Source organism: Lipotes vexillifer, unplaced genomic scaffold (assembly GCF_000442215.2).
Source record: "Lipotes vexillifer unplaced genomic scaffold, Lipotes_vexillifer_v1.1 scaffold740, whole genome shotgun sequence".
NCBI classification, from domain to species: Eukaryota; Metazoa; Chordata; class Mammalia; order Artiodactyla; family Lipotidae; genus Lipotes; species Lipotes vexillifer.
In genome coordinates this window covers 2,387,722-2,406,942 of record NW_006778610.1, presented here as the reverse complement: position 1 = coordinate 2,406,942, position 19,221 = coordinate 2,387,722, and the positions used below count along the sequence as shown (strand labels likewise).

General features: G+C 43.4%; 1 protein-coding gene across 1 annotated transcript in view; it reads left to right on the top strand.

Moving 5' to 3' along the window:
* Positions 1–19,221, top strand: part of RASGRF2 (Ras protein specific guanine nucleotide releasing factor 2) — a 230,889-nt gene that overhangs the window by 182,475 nt on the left and 29,193 nt on the right. The window contains exon 19 of the mRNA XM_007451722.1: positions 18,391–18,503. Coding sequence (XP_007451784.1) covers positions 18,391–18,503 — 113 coding nt within the window. The remainder of the gene's footprint in view (positions 1–18,390; positions 18,504–19,221) is intronic.

The window sequence follows — 19,221 nt, the reverse complement described above, 5'->3', positions numbered from 1 at the left end:
CTTACCTTCCCTGCATGAGTGAGTGGATTGTGGGGATCTGTGGTTAGTGTTCGATTGTCCTGGTATAACCTCATCATGTGCACAGCCTGTCACCTTTCCTCATTCAGCCGAGTTCTCCATCATCCTCTGTGTAAGCGCGTGAGGTGCAGGGTGTTTCTGTAACATTTCTGCGTTTTGGCAAGTGCTTTAGGACTTTCTTTGCTGGTGTCAGTGTCCAGGTCTCCTTTCCTCCCTTTACTGATTTGCTTTAGGCTTGACTTGGGCCCAGGTCTGTCCATTCCAAAGCCAGAGTGCTTTTAATTACACCTCATGGCCTGGGTCCAAAGTTTAGACTCTAGGTTTCACTTGCAAGTTGGTAAACAGCACTTACAAGAGAAGTTGCTATTTGACTATTTTGGGAAAGTCAGTGGTTTCCTTTTAATTCTCTTTTCTGAATTTTGAAGGGCAGTAAGAGCATAGCACCATTATAGAGTTTCATATGGATTTTAAACAAAACCTTTATTTATCCAACTGGCATTACAAGTAAAATGTAATTAAATTCAATTTTAATTACATTTTATTTTAAATGTAATTAAAATTAAAATGTACTCTTTCTCCAAATTCATTACGTTTCCTATGTGACCATTATAGAGACCAGACCAGTCATAATCTCTTAATGGAGAGCGGAATCAAGTTAGTGGGTCGTTACCAAGAGCAGGTCTGGATTAGTAAACAGTTCCAGTGGACAGAGCTGGTTCAGCTCACGGTCCTAGAGGCCCCATCGTGTGCCCAGCGTCTCCTCTCACCACTGTGGCACAGCCCCAGCCAGGTGAGTTAGAGGAGGTGGGAGCGCGGCCCCTGACTTGAGGGACCCTAAGCAGGGTGACCACCACGGTGCTTAAAGAAGGATTAACAGCACAGCTTGATGCCTTTATTCAGGTTTATCTAAAGGTCTCTACTCTTCCAAAGGCAACGTTCAGCTGTGAGATGAGACTGCTGGTCTGAAAACTTGGGCTATAATCTGACTCTGCCAGGTTGTCTTTGGTTTTCACATCACAAATGAAGGGCTGGGATAAGAGGGGTTTTGTTATCTGATTCATTCAGTGTCAGTTGAGACCATTTAAGGAAGAATGTCGCATTATTGTGGCTACCTGAAGCAGTAGCTTTTAAAACAATGAGTAGGGAGTTGTACTCATTTCACAAAGCAGTGCAGCATGCTAACAATTGCATTTTTTCTCACATGATAGACTAAGCAGGGACACCATTGCAATTTGTAGAAAACAGGAAAGCCACAGGGAAACAAGGTGTAAATTTGTCTCCAAATGATCTAGAAAATCGAGTCTCCTACAAAGTTTTGGATATCATGCATTTATTTCTAATTTCTCATCAAAGGTAACTAATATCGGCAGATACTACCCTGAACTTATTTCAGGAGAAACAAAGAGTTGCAGAAGTATGGGTGTTGGTTCTCCAGAGATAAAAAATTTCCCTAGGGTGTCACCTTCAACTCTCCCCATCCCCCCAAAGGTAGTGCTAGAATGCCATTTCTTCTCCTGGAATCTTCTAGCCTTTTCTTTAGTATTTGGTTAAGCTAAAACGTTTCATTTTTTTCCTGATTCTAAAAATTTTCATCTGTGAACATACTCTGCCCTGATTGCTCCTCATTTTGTAGTGCTTTTTCACTCATTTTTTTCCTTCCATGTTGAAAGTGAAACCACAAGGCTGAGCTGAGTTTCTCCCATATGCCTTGTCTAGGCATCGCAGCCCAGAGTCGGGGAGGACCTGTGTTTTTCTTCCAGCTCCGCCATTATATCTTCTCTGAGGCCCTGAGCTGGTCACTCAGTCCCTCTGGGCGCTAATTTCCCCCTCTAAAAAAGAGAACAACCATCCCTGTTTTACCTCACCTAAGGATGTGGTGAGAATTAAAGGTGACGTTGGATTAAGAAGCCTGAAGGACATAAAGTACAACATAGGTGCCTATGACTATACCCCTTCCAGCTGAGGCCAGGAGAGATACACACTTCCTCTCCCTCCAACCAGCCTGGAAGCTCCGTCCAGACAAGGATCTTTGTATCTCCTTTCACTGGCTCCGCAATGCTGAGTGCATGGTAGAGGCCCAGTAATAGTGGTTGAGTTTATATTTTAATGTTGCTGTTTGTTCATTCTCTCCAGGAAGTCATTTTCTAGCCTTTAAAGTTTCCAAAGTCAGCCAAGACAGAGACTACAACCACTAGTGGACCAAAAATCAGGGCTGTGTGTAGAGGGACTCTGAGTAAAGGAAGTGTTTTCACTAGGTGTCCACACCCTTCTTAAGGGTGTCCTGCCGGACAGCCTTATGTGGCATTCACACAATTCCAAGGTGTCTGCATATTTCAGGACTGTAGAGCTTTTCTTTTTTTTTTTTGCGGTACGTGGGCCTCTCACTGTTGTGGCCTCTCCCGTTGCGGAGCACAGGCTCCGGACGCGCAGGCCCAGCGGCCATGGCTCACGGGCCCAGCCGCTCCGCGGCACGTGGGATCCTCCCAGACCGGGGCGCGAACCCGTGTCCCCTGCATTGGCAGGCAGACTCCCAACCACTGCGCCACCAGGGAAGCCCCTGTGGAGCTTTTTTAAAAAAATTTTTTTAATTGAAGTATAGTTAATGTACAATGTTTTATAAGTTACAGGTGTACAGTATAGTGAGTCACAATTTTTAAAGGTTATACTCTATAGCTATTATAAAATATTGGCTATATTGCCCTAAGTTATACAATATATCCTTATAGCATATTTTATACACAATAGTTTGTACCTCTTAGCCCCTTACCCCTGTATGACCCCCCCCTCCTTCCCTCTCCCCACTGGAAACTACTGGGGTATTCTCTGTATCTGTGAGTCTGCTTCTTTTGTGTTGTATTCATTAGTTGTTGTATTTTTTAGTTTCCACATATAAGTGATATCATACAGTATTTGTCTTTCTCTGTCTGACTTATTTCACTTAGTCTAATACCCTCCGAGTCCATCCATGTTACAACAAATGGCAAAATTTCATTCTTTTTTATGGCTAATATTCCATTATATGTGTGTGTGTGTGTGTGTGTGTGTGTGTGTGTGTGTGTGTATCTATCTCACATCTTTTTTATCCATTCATCTGTTGATGGACATTGGTTGCTTCCATATCTTGGCAATTGCAAATAATGCTGCTATGAACGTTGGGGTGCGTGTATAGTTTTGAATTAGCATTTCTGCTTGTGTCCTCTGTGCACAGCCAGGGAGGGACTTGGAGGCTGGCTATAAACAGCTCAGATCTACACTCAAGTCTCTGTGGAAGGTCTCGTATGTATAATCTACAGCAATTTTGATTTTCCTGAGTTGTCTTATTGATCAACTAATTCTGAAAAAATTCTCTGTCCACTTGTTTGTGGGATTTTACAGACCATGGAATGGCACTGATAAAGGAGCCTGCAGCTGTGTCCGCAGGTTACGATTTGCTTCATCAGACAAGGGGTGCCATCTGAATGACAAGTGGCTGAGAATGAAACAGTCATTTATTTTCTTAATTCTAGGCTGAAGGGAATTAGCGTACATGTTTTAAAAGTGTAAGGTCAGGGCTTCCCTGGTGGCGCAGTGGTTGAGAGTCCTCCTGCTGATGCAGGGGATGTGGGTTCGTGCCCCGGTCCAGGAAGATCCCACATGCCGCGGAGCGGCTGGGCCCGTGAGCCATGGCCGCTGAGCCTGCGCGTCCAGAGCCTGTGCTCCGCGATGGGAGAGGCCACAATGGTGAGAGGCCCGCGTACCGCAAAAAAAAAAAAAAAAGTGTAAGGTCAGCCTGAAATGGCCTACTTACCTAAAAATCTTCCCAAAGGAGTTTATGGAGGGAATATTGCTACTCCCTTTTCAGTTTTCTCACCTCCTTCATTCATTTCATTTACTAATAAGAACTGAGCCCCAGAGTGTGCCAGACACTGGGGTAGACGTGAGCATGAGCAAAATCCAGACATTGACTGAGTCGGGGTAGCAGGCCTTAAGTCTGCAGCAGAGAGGTCTCCAAAAATCCCACCAAGTGCCACAAAAGGAGGAGCTAGCCACTGTCCCATCCACCACATCCAGTAGGAACCAGCGCCAGGCTCCACCTGCTCCAGAACATCAGGTTACCTTCCTTCCCTGGAAGGTCAAAGTGATAGCAAGAAAGCAGAGGGGAGGTTGTGGAGAGAGAAGGGGCCTCCCATGTGGGCTTCTAGGCTTGAGGCAGGCCAGGCAGAGGCAGGAGGGAAATGGCTTATTCTGGACTGAGATGGAACTTGGATTAATATATTGGATTGGACATTCTGATTGAAGAGATTGTTCTTGTAAGTAAAGCTTCTGGATGACTTTAGTGCCCGCCCTAAAGGGTGGGGAAGGATGGCCTACAGAGTAATTTAATGAGATCTATGAAAAATAGTACCACCGCCTGATTATTTCATTATCGTTCATGGTGCAGGAAGTGTAGGTCTCCTTGGCAAGAGTAATTTCACAGACTTTATCAAAATAACTCAACTCTTAATGTTTCTAACTCACTTCAGTCCTCTTACCTTCATTGTACAATGGACCAAGAGCGTATTTAGCTGCTGATGAAGAACTCCTAGTTTATATGCTTTTTTGCATTTTATTGAGATATTACAGACTTCAAATAAAGGGTACTGAACATGGGTATAACTCAGTGACTTTTTACCTATGAACACACCTGTACAACTCCCACCCTGAGCAGGAAATGGAACATTTCTGGCACTGGAGAGGCCCCTCCCAGTCAAATGTCCCTCTTGCTGGGCATTGCTCAGTTTTCTGTTACTTTTAGTATTGTTCTTATCGATATTATATACTTGTTAGATATCAGGATTAAGCCCTTTATCTGCCAGTTACATTCATTTCCCCCAGTTTGTTCTTTTTTAAAAAAAAATTTCATAGTTGATTTACAATGTTGTGTTAATTTCTGCTGTACAGCAAAGTGATTCAGTTATACGTATATTGAGTTGGCCATAAAGTTCATTTGTGTTTTCTGTAACTTTTGGCCAACCCAATACATACATTCTTTTTTATATTCTTTTCCATTATGGTTTATCACAGGATATTAAATATAGTTCCCTGTGCTATACAGTAGGACCTTGTTGTTTACCCATTCTATATATAGTAGTTCGCATCTGCTAACCCCAAACTCCCAATCCATCCCTCTCCCACCTCCCCTCCCTCTTGGCAACCACAAATTTGTTCTCTATATGTCTGTGAATCTGTTTCTGTTTTGTAGATAGGTTCATTTGTGTCACATTTTAGATTCCACGTATAAATGATATCATATGGTATTTGTCTTTCTCTTTCTGACTTACTTCACTTAGTATGATAATCTCTAGGTTCATCCATGTTGCTGCAAATGGCATTATTTCATTCTTTTTTAATGGCTGAGTAATATTCCAGTGTGTGTGTGTGTGTGTGTGTGTGTGTGTGTGTGTGTGTGTGTGTGTACCACATCTTCTTCATTCATAAATGTCCATCATAAATGTCAATGGACATTTAGGTTGCTTCCATGTCTTGGCTATTATGAATAGTGCTTCTGTTAACATAGGGGTGCATGTATCTTTTAGAATTATAATTTTGTCCAGGTATATGCCCAGGAGTGCGATTACTGGATCATTCGGCAACTCTATTTTTAGTTTTTTGAGGAACCTCCATGCTGTTTTCCACAGTGACTGTACCAACTTACATTCCCACTAACAGTGTAGGATGGTTCCCTTTTCTCCCTCTCCAGCATTTATTATTTGTAGACTTTTCAATGATAGCCCTTCTGACAGGTGTGAGGTGGCACCTCATTGTAGTTTTGATTTGCATTTCTCTAATAATTAGCAATTTTGAGCATCTTTTCATGTGCCTATGACAATCTGTATGTCTTCTTTGGAGAAATGTCTGTTTAGGTCTTCTACCAGTTTTTCGATTGGGTTGTTTTTTTGTTGTTGAGTTGTATGAGCTGTTTGCATATTTTGGAAATTAAGCCCTTGTCAGTCTCATCATTTGCAAATATTTTCTACCAGTCCGTAGGTTGTCTTTTCGTTTTGTTTATGGTTTCCTTAACTGTGCAAAAGCTTGTAAGTTTGATTAGGTCCCATTTGTTTATTTTTGCTTTTATTTCTGTTACCTCCCCCAGTTCGTTCTTTTGCTTTTAACATTGTGTATGATACTTTTAAAATTTATATTCATAAGGGTGTAAGTATGTACACGTTTATAAGAGGGTTTTATATATACTTTATCATAGAAATATACACACACATATACACATACTCACACAGACCCTATTAGTCTTTTTATTAAAAAATATATTCTATAATGCTATTTGTATGCTACTGTATATTAGCTGCATGGTAGGGTATAAAAATAGGTCAACTTAAAAGGAGGCAGTTATGAGGTGACAGTGTCACTTTATAGTCATTCTTGTATCCTTTACAAACTAGATTAACTACCATACGTGTATCAAGGAAAGGACAAATCTAGTAAATTTTTATCATCTGCAATTGATTGTCAGAGTGAGAGAGTGCTTAGGGAAAACAACAGCTTTCAAAAATTCTAATATGAAGCCTATTGTATTTGAGTAGCCCAAAATAATCTTTTAAACGGAAAATAAATATTATTATATAACCTGAAAAAATATATTCTATAACACTTTCTGAACACAATTAACAAATAAATGTAGTTTGGGGTATAAAACAGGAATTAGCAGCCCTCACAGCCCCACTCTGTAGTCACTCAGAGCAGCAGAGGTGAAAGTTCTTACGCCTCCAAAAATCCTAGTAGGAGCTGAACCCAAGCCGTCTGTCCATGTTCCATGGATCCTGAGCAGAGGGGCCTTCAGAATCTTGTTGGAAAAGCAGGATGATGTGGGTAAGAGCACAGGCTTCAGAGTCAAAGTTGCCTGGATTGAAACCCTGCCCTATCGTGTGTCAGCTCTGTGGCTGAGCAAACTGTTTAGCTCCCCCAGGCCTCCATTTCTTCATAAAGTGGGGATGGTACTACTTACTCCTTGTGAATGTGAGGGGTTATGGAAGGTAACACCTGTTAGAGTAACTGTTCTAGATGGATGCTCAGAACACTGCGGATGGCTGCTCTTGGTAGAGCCCTGTGAGGGTGCATCTGGGCTGAACCCAGGCTTTCAGACAAAATGCCATTACCCCTATTTGACCAGTGAAGCCATTAGGTCTCAGGGAGGTTCGATCAGCACTGCCCAGTGAACTTTCTATAGTGGTGGAAATGTTCTACGTGCGTAGCATCCAGAATAGTAGCCTCTGGCCCCGAGTGACTAGTGGCTACAGAATAACAAGCACAGTTCCAGGCCGCTCAGAAGTTCAGCAGTGAGCCAGACCCAGCTCTGATGTCTGGCTCAGAATTCTTTCCACACTCCCCTGCAGTTCCTCGGAAGCAGGAACCTGATGGGTGGTCCCCGCTATGGCCCCAATGAGCCTGCTGAATAGGGACACATCCATACTGGGCTTATGTAGACAAAAGCAAAACCTTTATGTAACATTGGTGTTGGGGTTATAAATCTGACAGAGAAGATGATGGCTTTTTCCCAGTAAGGAAGTACAATGAGCATCCTTAGGTTTGGTTTGGGCCTGCAGCCCCAGGCCAGCGGTACAGTGAGAACATGCCCTGTTGACTTACTGAGGCAGAAAAGTGGGTGCTGCTGTGATGGCCAGTGCTTAGTATGTTCAAAGACCTCAGGGATCAGGGTGTCCTAAAATGGGAGTTTATCAATTCATCTCCTGTTTCTTATTTTGACAGGTGATAGGGGGCCCTTTAAAAATTTTTTAATTTGTTGACGTTGCTTAGTAAAACACAAAATCCAGCATCAGATTAAAGCACTAAGTTCAGATTTATCCTTTGCTGCAAATCTGAAACGGAGGTTGGGCCAGGACAAGCACAGTACAGACTTTTGTTGTGGGCGGGAGAATGAAATGCATAAAAAAGAACCAGCTACTGAGCTCCTATTGCCTCGACGGACAGCTCTCCGCCTGCTTCCAGCCCTGTCCTCTCCTGGGTCTCAGCCCCCTCCTTGTCTATACCCACTCCTATCAGTCTGCAGTGGAGGACTTGCCCTGTCCACATGCACTGCCCAGTGTCTGCACTTGGGCCCCAGATCTTCTTTCCATGCACAAGGCAGCCTTTGGAGTAGGGTTGCCTGACCTTGGAGCTCTCTCAGGAGAAAGAGTGCTTCCCTGTCCACAGTACTCTCTGCCACACGTGGGCGCTTCCTGACCTCACACTCCTGAAGATGCCCAGAACTTTACAAACGCCCCATTCCCGAACCCTCACCACAGCTGAATGAGATTTCCCAATGTCCACTCCCAGGGGGGATGTGTCCCTGGCACAAGCTGGGAGGAGGGGTGATGGGATTCCAGGCAAATGATCTCTGAGCCAGCCTGAGGTTTGAGATTGTCTTAGTTACAATATGGGACATACCATCCTTTACGGGAAATTGAAAACCTAACCCCCCCACCTAGAAGGCAGTTTCCTCTCTGAGGATGCATTCTGAATGACAGACTTCCAGTGTTTTCAAAACACTCTTTAACAATACTGTATTGTTAAAGCAGTCTTCAAATACTAAATCCTTTACTCCTCACTCCAGCCTTTTGAGAGAGGGAAGGTATAATCCCAGCTTTGTAGATGGGGAAATTGAAGGCTGGAGATGAAACAGTTTGCCCAAGATGATGCAGGTGGCAAGTGGCAGAACCAGGTTTCGCACCCGGGCTGCTGGCTGCCCAGCTCAGGCTCTTAACCAACAATCTCACAGCCTCCCCATCTCTCCGGCCAACGCTTGGGATGCAAACCACTCAAAATGTAAAGTAAAAAGCCACTTCTGACTCAAAACAGTTAGTGTATCTTATGTTAGCACTGACACGGCTTCCCCTCTCTAAGTCTTCTCTTAGAAAAGTTACTTTCATCCTAGACTCTGTGTCACTTAGACAAAGGATTTGTATTTGCTAAAGGTTGATGGGGGGCAGAGCCCTTTCCTTCTCCCTTCCAGAAACCACTGCAGTGCCTCCTGCATTCAGACAGTGATTAGCAGGCTCCTGTGTACCAGTCTCTGCCGGTCACTGGCCAGGGCAGGAGTTGGGGCTGGTGCTGTCCACGGTCACAGGTCAGAAAACCCCCGCTATTCTCCAGGCCTCTGGACCCCAGACAGTCCCCCACTATCCCAGGTGGATCGGGATGCAGCCCCACTGCTCAGGGGCCCCTAAGTACAAGGAGGCTTCTGGGCCTTCCCCTGCCAGTGGGTTCTTGCTGGGGGGGCGGGGCGGGGGGGGGATGCCGGGAACAAGAAGAGAGAATTCAGTCACAATGTGAGATGCTGGCAGCTATGAAAAATTTATTTTTAATGATAAATTAGTCATCTACCGCTTCAACCTTGCAAATGCTTTTATAAAAATCAACAAATGGGAATATAATCCGTGGGCCACATACTTTTTATATTATAGCCTCGTCCTTATTAATTGGTCCCCATTTGCTTCTAGCTGTCCAACACCACCACCGTTGACCTCTGAATGTCTAAGCTGTGAAATCTCAAACATCCACCAGGTACAAACCAGCGTCTGTTCACAAGCTCAGACTTCCCATGAAGGCAGCCAAAATGAAATGCTCTCTTCAGTTTAATTAGGGCAGCAACTTAAAGTCCTTTCGGCTCCCACTGATTTCCTGGACACATAGCTGGTACTTATTTTCACCTATGTGGTGTTGTTTTTGACATTGTTCTCTCCTCCGCTCAGAATAGCATCACATTTCACTTTAATTTCTGGGACAAAAAGGACTCACGTGAGGAGAGAAATCTGGAAACCTGAATTCTAGTCTGGATTCCAGTATGTGCTGACTGTAAATTTGTAAAATTGGCCTAATGATCTGTATGGGGTCCTTCTGCAGAAAAGAATGATTTGTCAAATTGCTCTAGAAAATATATAAGAAGCTATTATCTGATAAATGTGCGTTCTCTTTATTTTTTTTTTTTAAATCTTGAAGACAGATCCTAACTCTTTTTCTCTGGTCCAAGCAAACAACCAAGTAAGAAGATCCTAGTTCCTTGAACTGCTTACCAGAGCTTTTTCTTATCTTTTATGCATCCCTGTTGTTATCCTTTAAACTCTCCTTAAGCTTTCCATGCTTGTCTTTTAAAAAATGCTTGGCAACGGGCTTCCCTGGTGGTGCAGTGGTTGAGAGTCCGCCTGCCGATGCAGGGGACACGGGTTCGTGCCCCGGTCTGGGAAGATCCCACGTGCTGCGGAGCGGCTGGGCCCCTGAGCCATGGCCGCTGAGCCTGCGCGTCCGGAGCCTGTGCTCCGCGGCGGGAGAGACCACGACAGTGAGAGGCCCGCGGACTGGAAAAAAAAAAAAAAAAAAAAAAAAAAAGCTTGGCAAGACATTTACAACAGGATTTATTCAAGTCAGTGTGAAATAGAATTAAGAGTTTAAGAAGCCAGCGTCTTAAATGGAACTTATTTTCAGTTTCCATTAGTTGCTGAGACAGAAATTTAGTTTTCCCTTTAGAACTAGTGGGATTCTTTAACCTTTTGTGGATGGAGTTTATTGACAGAGAAAATGTGGAGAAGCACACCTGGGATTTTCTGTACTTTGATAGCTTCTTATCTCTGCTGTAAGAGTTTTCTGATGAAAGTGCCATGGGGGGGGGGTCCTCATTTTTCCCAATTTGCATTCTGCATGCTCATAATCACTCTTGGACCTTGGAAGCGTTTCTGGAGACCATGGCGTGCAGTCGAGTCCTCAGGACTAGCAACCCTCCATCACTTTAAGTCACCTTAGGACTCCAAGGAGCCCGCTTAACGTTGGTACATCAAATTGTTCATTCGGGTCCAAGGTGTTGTCTCACCTGCTGCCATTTTCTTTGTGTTTCTCTCCTCTCCACTCTGCTCCAAGTCTGTCACCAACCTATATTTCATCTCCTGGTATAAAGTTTCTCTCTGGATGGATGTCAAAGGTTCTAATTCTACCACATTCCTATGACTCTGAGTCTCTTCTCTGTGGGGGAAACCGACCAGCTGTTTATCAGTTTTTTCCCCTCATGAATCTAGGAAGGGAGAACAAAGCATAGCTTAGAGAACACATTCTAGCATTTTCCTAAGGCTTTTATTCGAGTTAAATTTTCTTGGCATGTGGCATTAATTAACTAAGAAGGTTATAAAATCAGGATTAAAATCAGGCCCTTCATTGACATATATACACTACCAAATGTAAAATCAATAGCTAGTGGGAAGCAGCCACATAGCATAGGGAGATCAGCTCGGTGCTTTGTGACCACTTAGAGGGGTGGGATAAGGGAGGGTGGGAGGGAGACGCAAGAGGGAGGAAATATGGGGATATATGTATATGTATAGCTGATTCACTTTATGAAGCAGAAACTAACACACCATTGTAAGGCAATTATACTCCAATAAAGATGTTAAAAAAAAAAAAAACCCAAACAAACAAACAAAAAAAAACCCCAGGCCTTTCCAAACTTTTCTTTCTCCCTCCAATCCTTGCCATTGTCTTGAAAGCTACAATCCATATCAATTAACCACCTATCTAGAAACCAATGGAAAACACAGCATGTGGAAAAATTCTCTTTTTTTCTGATAAATGCTTTTTAAACAGGCTGATTCTCTTTTGAACCTTAAAGATGTAAGCTTGGGAGCTATCTGATTTCAAGGTTGTAGGGCAATATTTAAAATTCTTATACACACAGCTCTTCAGGTCTAGAGGCTGAATTTTAGCAAGTCATTCACATGCAGAGTCATTTATTAGAAAATAATTAAACAAATGATTTTCTGCATGGCTTTTTCCTTCTCGCTGAGTTGGTGTCATTCATTGCCATTTTCCTCTTCCCAGTTATTTTTGTTCTGACATAGCTTCCACACTTTGCATTGTGCCTTCTCCTCGTAGCCTCCCACTTCACATCTGCTAAACTAATTTCCCAAACTGCCAGAATTAGATAGCTTATTACCACTTGTCTCAAAGTTAAGAACCCTTCCCAGGAACTTTTATCCATTCATCCAACAAATATCTGAGGGCCCACCAGGAGCACCCGTGCTTACCAAATTTGGGGTTTAATTATATCTGGATTTTACTACCTTTTCCTGGTACATAATAAGCTCCTACATGATAGTCAGGCACACATTTCCTATATATCCTGTCCTTCTTTGAAGATTCTAAATCTTATGAGTAATTAATAACTAGTAAGTGTTGAACAGGTATTGGAAAGTTTAGAATTACTATGGTATTGCTTTGTAGGGTTTCCTTCCAAATTTAATGCCCTTAAAATTTTCAGTTAGGCTGTTCTTTTTTTTTTTAAACGATTTTTAAAAAATGTGGACCATATTTTTAAAGTCTTTATTGATTTTGTTACAATATTGCTTCTGTTTTATGTTTTGGATTTTTGGCCACAAGGCATGTGGGACCCTAGCTTCCCTACCAGGGATCGAACCCGCACCCCCTGCATTGGAAGGCAAAGTCGTAACCTCTGGACCACCAGAGATGTCCCAGGCTGTTCTTTTTATTGTGCAGACAAAACCAAATTTTATAGGGGTTAAAATATTTTTGTAGTTTGGTGATGAGAAATGCTGGAAAACTCTACTGTTCACTTTTCCAGTGAGAAACCCCAATTCAGAGTCAAGGTTGCCCAGAGGTGGTGAGAAGGTGGGCAGGTAGACAAGGTCAGGCAGGTGATGGGCAGGGTCCCCCATACCAGCTTTCAGCCAGCACAATCCCCCCTGGGATCAGGTGTCAACATTAAAGTTCTAAAGGAGGGTTCCCCTCCCCAGAAGAGCAGTAAACCACACTGGTTTAGAGGCTTGTTATTTTTAGTTCATTAACATCCAGGGGAGATCGTAGATTTGGGAAGATTGGTCAGCATCTTTGCCTCAGTTTCCCATTTGACAAAATGGCCCAGATCTAACCTAAATCTATACCACAATTTTAATTAAAATTTTCATCTTCTGTAGTCAAGAAGGCAGGAAACAGTAGGCTGCTTTTCCTTTTCTTGAAAATCATTAAGTCAAACCTTAGGCTCTTGTTTTTGAGCCTAACACATCCTAAGCCCCTTCTTTATGAGTCCTTCAGTCTAGGTATTAAAATTTATGGGGTTTTACTCCACTCTGCAGTATTTCTACTTTCCTTTTTAAAAACTCTGGCCACTGTTAGGAATACACTGTACTGATTACAGTGAGAAAATTACTCTCATAATTCTCTTTACCCTCAAACTGTGTTTACCGAATCAGCCTTTCCCAATGTCCTAGAGTTCCCTTGGCTGTATGTAGTATATTATAATTATTACCCTGCTCTCCTGAAAGAATGAAGGTAATTTCCAAGGTGCCTAAACTATCAACAGGGGTTAGTTTTAAAGTGCCAGAGAATCTGATTTATTGCCTCACAGATGATTTTTCTGTTCTGTAGTCTAGTCTTATTCATACAAACCTCAGTCTCAAGATCTGTGTCTCAAATGGTTGTTAGTATAGGTGGGAGATAGTTCCAGGCTCAGCACGGTAACCAGCTACTATTTGGATGTGTCTTTCAGCCCAAGCCACCAGTGATCCTTCACTGATAACCAGTGTTTCTGGAGAGTCCTTATGTAGCAGTTAAAAACTCAGGCTTGAGCTGACACTGCCCAGGTTTGTGTCCTGGGTCTGCCCCTTGCTGCCTGTGTGACTTTGGACAAGATACTTAGATTCTCTGTACTTTGGCTCCCTCATACGTGAAATGGGAATAATAATGATTGTAACTGTGTTGCTGTTGAGGGTTGAATTAGATAATAGGGTGGTTAGAATATCATCTAGCATGCGGCCAACTCTCACTAAGTCTCAGTTATGATAATTACTTCAGGATTTGTTCACTAACCTAGAGAAAATATTGACTCTCCTAATCATTTTTGAATGTGTTTGAGTAGAGTCTATAAAATCTTGGTAAAATATCCTTATGTCCCAATAGCTTGCCTCTCCAGGAGGATTCTTGCATCATCGGTTGGTAACTTTTTGTTCCTAAGCATTTGCTGTGTGCCACATTCCACTCTTGGACACTCTGCTTAAGCTGTCACCTCTTTACAGGGGGTTCCCAGACCTGCCCCTCTCCTAAGACTCAATCAGGTACCAGGGTCTCACCTGCTTTTAGATGCTCCCCTCTTTTTTTTTTTTTTTTTGATAAATTTATTTTTGGCTGCGTTTGGTCTTCGTTGCTGTCCGCAGGCTTTCTGTTGTTGTGGCCAACGGGGGCTACTCTTCGTTGCGGTGCGCGGGCTTCTCATTGCAGCGGCTTCTCGTTGCAGAGCACGGGCTCTAGGCGCGCAGGCTTCAGTAGTTGTGGCATGTGGGCTCAGTAGTTGTGGCTCGCAGGCTTAGTTGCTCCGCGGCACGTGGGATCTTCCCGGACCAGGGGTCTAACCCTTGTCCCCTGCATTGGCAGGCAGATTCTTAACCACTGTGCCACCAGGGAAGCCCAAGTTTCCCCCCTCTTAAAGCCCCTCTCCCTGTGTTTCACTGGTTAGTATCTCCTCCATTCGCCCAGACTTCTGTTGGCTGTTCTGTGTCTCCCTCAGAACCCTAGGTATTGAGGTGCTCAGTAATTGTTGAAAGAACACGAGCTATAGTCTCCTGTTTAGAGACTGAAATGTAAAAGTCTCACATTTTCTGGGCTCTGCCTCTTTGAAAACAGGGTGGTTTCTTTTTTCCAGTCTTAAGCCTCCTCAGCCCTGCTTGATGAATTGGAAAACGAAAACTAACCTAAGTAAGCTGTTGCTGGGATAACTGCAGGCCCTCTTGGGTCCCGCGGGGTTCTCTCATCTTACCCCGAAGCTCCCTGGCTCGGGCCCAGCTCGCTCTACACCGCCCGCGGGTCCAGGAAAGGCGCTGCCGACTCCCGACGAGCCAGGCGACCCGGGAGCGCCACCTTGTGGGCGCCTTGGCTTCTGACTTTGCCAAGGAGCCGGTGTTCCTCCACCACCCAGTATTCTGGTTTCCCATTTCAGGACCTGGGGAAACGTAGCCAAAAATGAGATTCTAGATAATTACAAAATGGCGGTCAGGCAGACTTATTGTGAATAATAGACCTCTGGGTTTAAATAGGGCAAGTGCCTTTTAGCTGATTCAGATTTCTTTTCATTGAGTAGTAGATACTATGCTTTTAAACAGGGATTTTTGAATGGCCAATTCTGGATTTTACATGCACTGGTGAAAAAAAGAAAAATTACGTTCTAGGTTGTACATCACAGTATTCAGATTGTTATCAGTTTTTGAGGAGTTGGTTTTTGCATGAACTTTTTTTAATGGCAAACTTTTGTTACTCAAAGTGTGACCAGCAAAACCCAGGAGCTCATTAGAAAATTAAGAGTCTCAGTCCCCATTCCAGACCTGCTGCACCGGAATCTGCGGTGATTCGTGGGCACGTGACAGTTTGCGAAGCGCGGGTGGAAGTAAGGTGGAAGATCTGTGTGCTCTTGTCCCCGCGCGGCCCCGTCCTTGTGTGCCTCATCTCACCCCCACGTGATCACATTCTGTCAGCCTCAGCCGCCTGGGTGTGAAATTGGATCTTGGTTCCCGCCTTACCTGCCCCTGGGTCGGCTGAGGAAGAGCTGAAATCATATACAGAAGGTCACTTTGAACGTGATGAAAGCCTGTGCAATTGTAAAGGAAAACTATGAGTGAGAATTCTTGCATTTCATACTGAGCCATCATTAGCTAACCTACTTCATATTAGCTGCATCCTCAGCAAAGCGGGTGTTCACCTGTAAGCATCTGTTGTGCTTCAGATAGTGTCTGGGCAGATTTCACCAAGTTTGCAAAGGGCTGTCTTAGGCTAGTCTTCCCAGAGCTCAGAATAATCAAATTACATTCTGTTTTCTTTAACAAGACCTTTCACAGAATTTGCCTTCCTGGGGTCTCAGAAGCATTCCTCCTGTTGAGCCCAGGTTGGGGCGCAGTAGAGCCCAGGTTGGGGCGCAGATTAAATCACTAATTAGCCCCCAAGAAGGTCCAAACACTGGCTTGATGTCCTTCACACTAATCCATTTATGATAATCAGATTATTTGCATCATTGAGAGACGCAACATAGCTACAGGATTCAGTCATCTCAATAATAAATATCAAATATTCATTAAGCAAAGACTCCTGGTGGCTGAGAAATCCTTTGGTAGTGCATGAAGATTGAAGTAGGTGAGATCATTAACTGTTTATAAGCATCATTCCCATTACCTTTGAAACTGGGGGGTGGGGGCAAAGGAAAAGAGCAGCAGCAAGGTATTAGTCTCTCCTCCTCGCATACATTTTAAAAGAAAAGCAATAGCCAAGAAGCTGTTGGACAATAAGTAGGTGACATTTTAGGAAAACATATCAACTGAAGGTGTTGCCTGGGGCCCTAGTGGCTCCTGTTCTCGAAGAAATGGTACTGACTGTCAAACAGTGAAAGTGAAATATTGAGAAAAATGAATGACACTGTTCTCCACCATCCTGAGGCTCACAAATCTTCAAGTTAAGTTAGACTTCTGCATTGTCTACAATTTGTGAAATTATGGACTTTATGCTCCTAATTTACTAAATATAGTAAAAGTATGCTGTTTTCTTTTGATTGGATCCATTGCAATTAACAATATTCTCTCTAATCATTTAAAAGAATTCAGAATGTCAGTGCTTCAAAATTACTTTTCCTGAAGTTAAAATGTACTTATAATGGGTAGCTTTATATAAGAGGGAAAATAAACCCTCATGCCTGCATGTACAAAGATAGTCTGTCAGAGTGAGATCTTGAAAGCAAGTCACGGCAGCATTCAGTTCACCTCTGAATACCTGACAATCCCAGGATGCTGCCAGTATGCTGTTGGTGTTTTATGAGAATGCATGTAATAAAAGAACTACAACTTTACCTTTTTATTAACTTTTTGCTTTGAAAATGTTCAAATCAAGAGAAAATGCCAGAATTAAACAAAGTGCACGGATACACATCTGGAATCACCAATAGTTCACATGTTTACCACATGAGTGTTCTTCCCTCTCCTTTTCTCTCTCACATTCTCTCTCTCCTCCCCTCACTCCAACAAAGAACAAGGACCTGCTCTGAAACAGCCCCAGCAAAATGATCAAATTCAGGACCATTTAACATGGATAGGGTGCTCTCAACTAGTACATAGTTCTGACTCCGTTTCTGCAAGTTGTCCCAGTAATGCCCTGTGTAGCAGTTCCCCCTCGATCCCGGATCTAATCCAGGCTCACCTGTTGCAGTTAGCTCTGGTCCCTTTGGTGTCTTTGGTGTCCTTTAAACTGGACCAGTTTCTCAGTTTCTCTTTGTCTTTGATGACATTAACATTTTTGGAGTGTGCAGGCCACAATGCAGGTGCGAGATTATGCGTTTAGGGCAAAAATACTAAGTGATGATTCTTCACGGAACATTACGTTAGTGGGTCCATGATGTTGGTTTGCTCCATTACTGGTGATGGCGACTCTGATCACTTGGTTCAGGTGGCATCTGTCAGATTCTTCCTTTGTAATTAATAAATAATCTCTAATGGTAGCATTGTGGGAGGAGTACTCTGACACTATTAATTCTGTTTCCCCATAAATTTCAGCATCTATTCATGATCCTTACCTGATCAGTTATTACTGCTTTGGTCAAAAATGGTGATTTTCTAACTCTTATATTCCTTTGCATTTATTGGAAGTCCACTGTAAGGAATAGTTTTCTCTTCCACCCTCTTTATGTATTTCTCTATTTATGTATTTGTTTGTGGGCATCAGTAGGGACTTGCAGGTGGTTACTCTCATTAATCATTTTGGCGTTCATATAGTACCAACTTTGCTGGGTGGGTACCCTTTCAATCTCACTCCTGTGTTTGTTTGGCACGGCCCCATTGGTGTGTATCATTTATTCTTTAGCATACCTGTACTGAAGTTCTTCATTCAAGTCACTGCCCAAATGACAGATTTTATTCTTGCCAAAATCTTTTCTTTAGCTATTGCTATGCCCCAGTTACTGATCTTACTCATGGACCGACGGGAAACCAGACAATTAAATCAGCCCTTATAGTACAGTAAGTTATGATAGGTTGTACCATAGGAACACCAAGGAAAAGCTCTTTGTCCCACTGGGTCAACTTAAGAAGGCTCCTGGGAGAAAGTATATCACCTCCTAGAGCTGAGAGGTGAATAGAAATAAACCTGGGGGGAGGCAGTGTTCCAGGCAAAGGGGCACACATGTCTCTTTGAGGAATTCCTATCCCCCATGGAGCCTAGCGGCGGGGCCCCATCCCAAACCAATTAAGTCAGAATCTCTGGAGGGGGAAGGGTCTAGGGCCCATGCATTTTAATTTCCATAAGTTTGTCACGAGGAATGGTGTCATGGAGCCAAACCCTTCAAAACTAAAATTTAAAAAGATCCATTTCATTTTATAGGATTTCGAGCTCAACAACGAACTCAAGATGAACGTCCTAAACTTGCTAGAAGAAGTTTTGCGAGACCCAGATCTTCTTTCCCAAGAACGGAAAGCCACAGCGAATATCCTGAGGTAAAGGCAACTGTAGGTGCCTGTTAATCACACTGGTTGATTTGTGCTGTGTTCATAGAAAATAAGATCCCGTCAAACCAGAAGGATGTATATTAGACTCCTGAGGGGCAGCAGGGATTCTGTCGGCACTGGGAAAGCTGCCTCGGGAAGACTTCAGACTGGGTGACATCACTTCTGTGCAGTACAATCGCTCCTGTTTGTGTGGGCAGATGGTGGTTTACTGTAGAACCAAAAGCCTGAAGATCCTCTCCTGCAGGTCCAGCAGGCGTGGCAGAGGTGTTTTTTCCTCCTGTGGGTTCTAAGTGTCTATTACAAGCTCGTGTTTATGAGCGGGGTTGTAGTGTTTCTGTGGGAGTCTTGTGCACCTGGCTTGCAGCTGTGCCGTCATAGAGCAGCTCTGCATTTTCTTCAGCTTGTTTCACTGGTCCTGGACCAATTTTACCATCAGCTTCCTAGGTGGAGATTTCCACATCAGGTAGGTTGTATAAATTTGGACCCCACACTTCAGTTTGACAAGGTCTTGTACGTCAGGTTTCCCACTAGAGGCTGCTTGTATCTGTCATTACACCAAGCATCCAAGCAGGTAACCAACTTTCTTATAGCTTCTCGAACAGATGGGTGGATTTTTTCCAGTCCACTTTACATGAAGAGGGCAGCCATCCATGTCTCTATATGGACAGTTCAGTTACAGCTTTCCACCTCACTATATGTCTGTCCC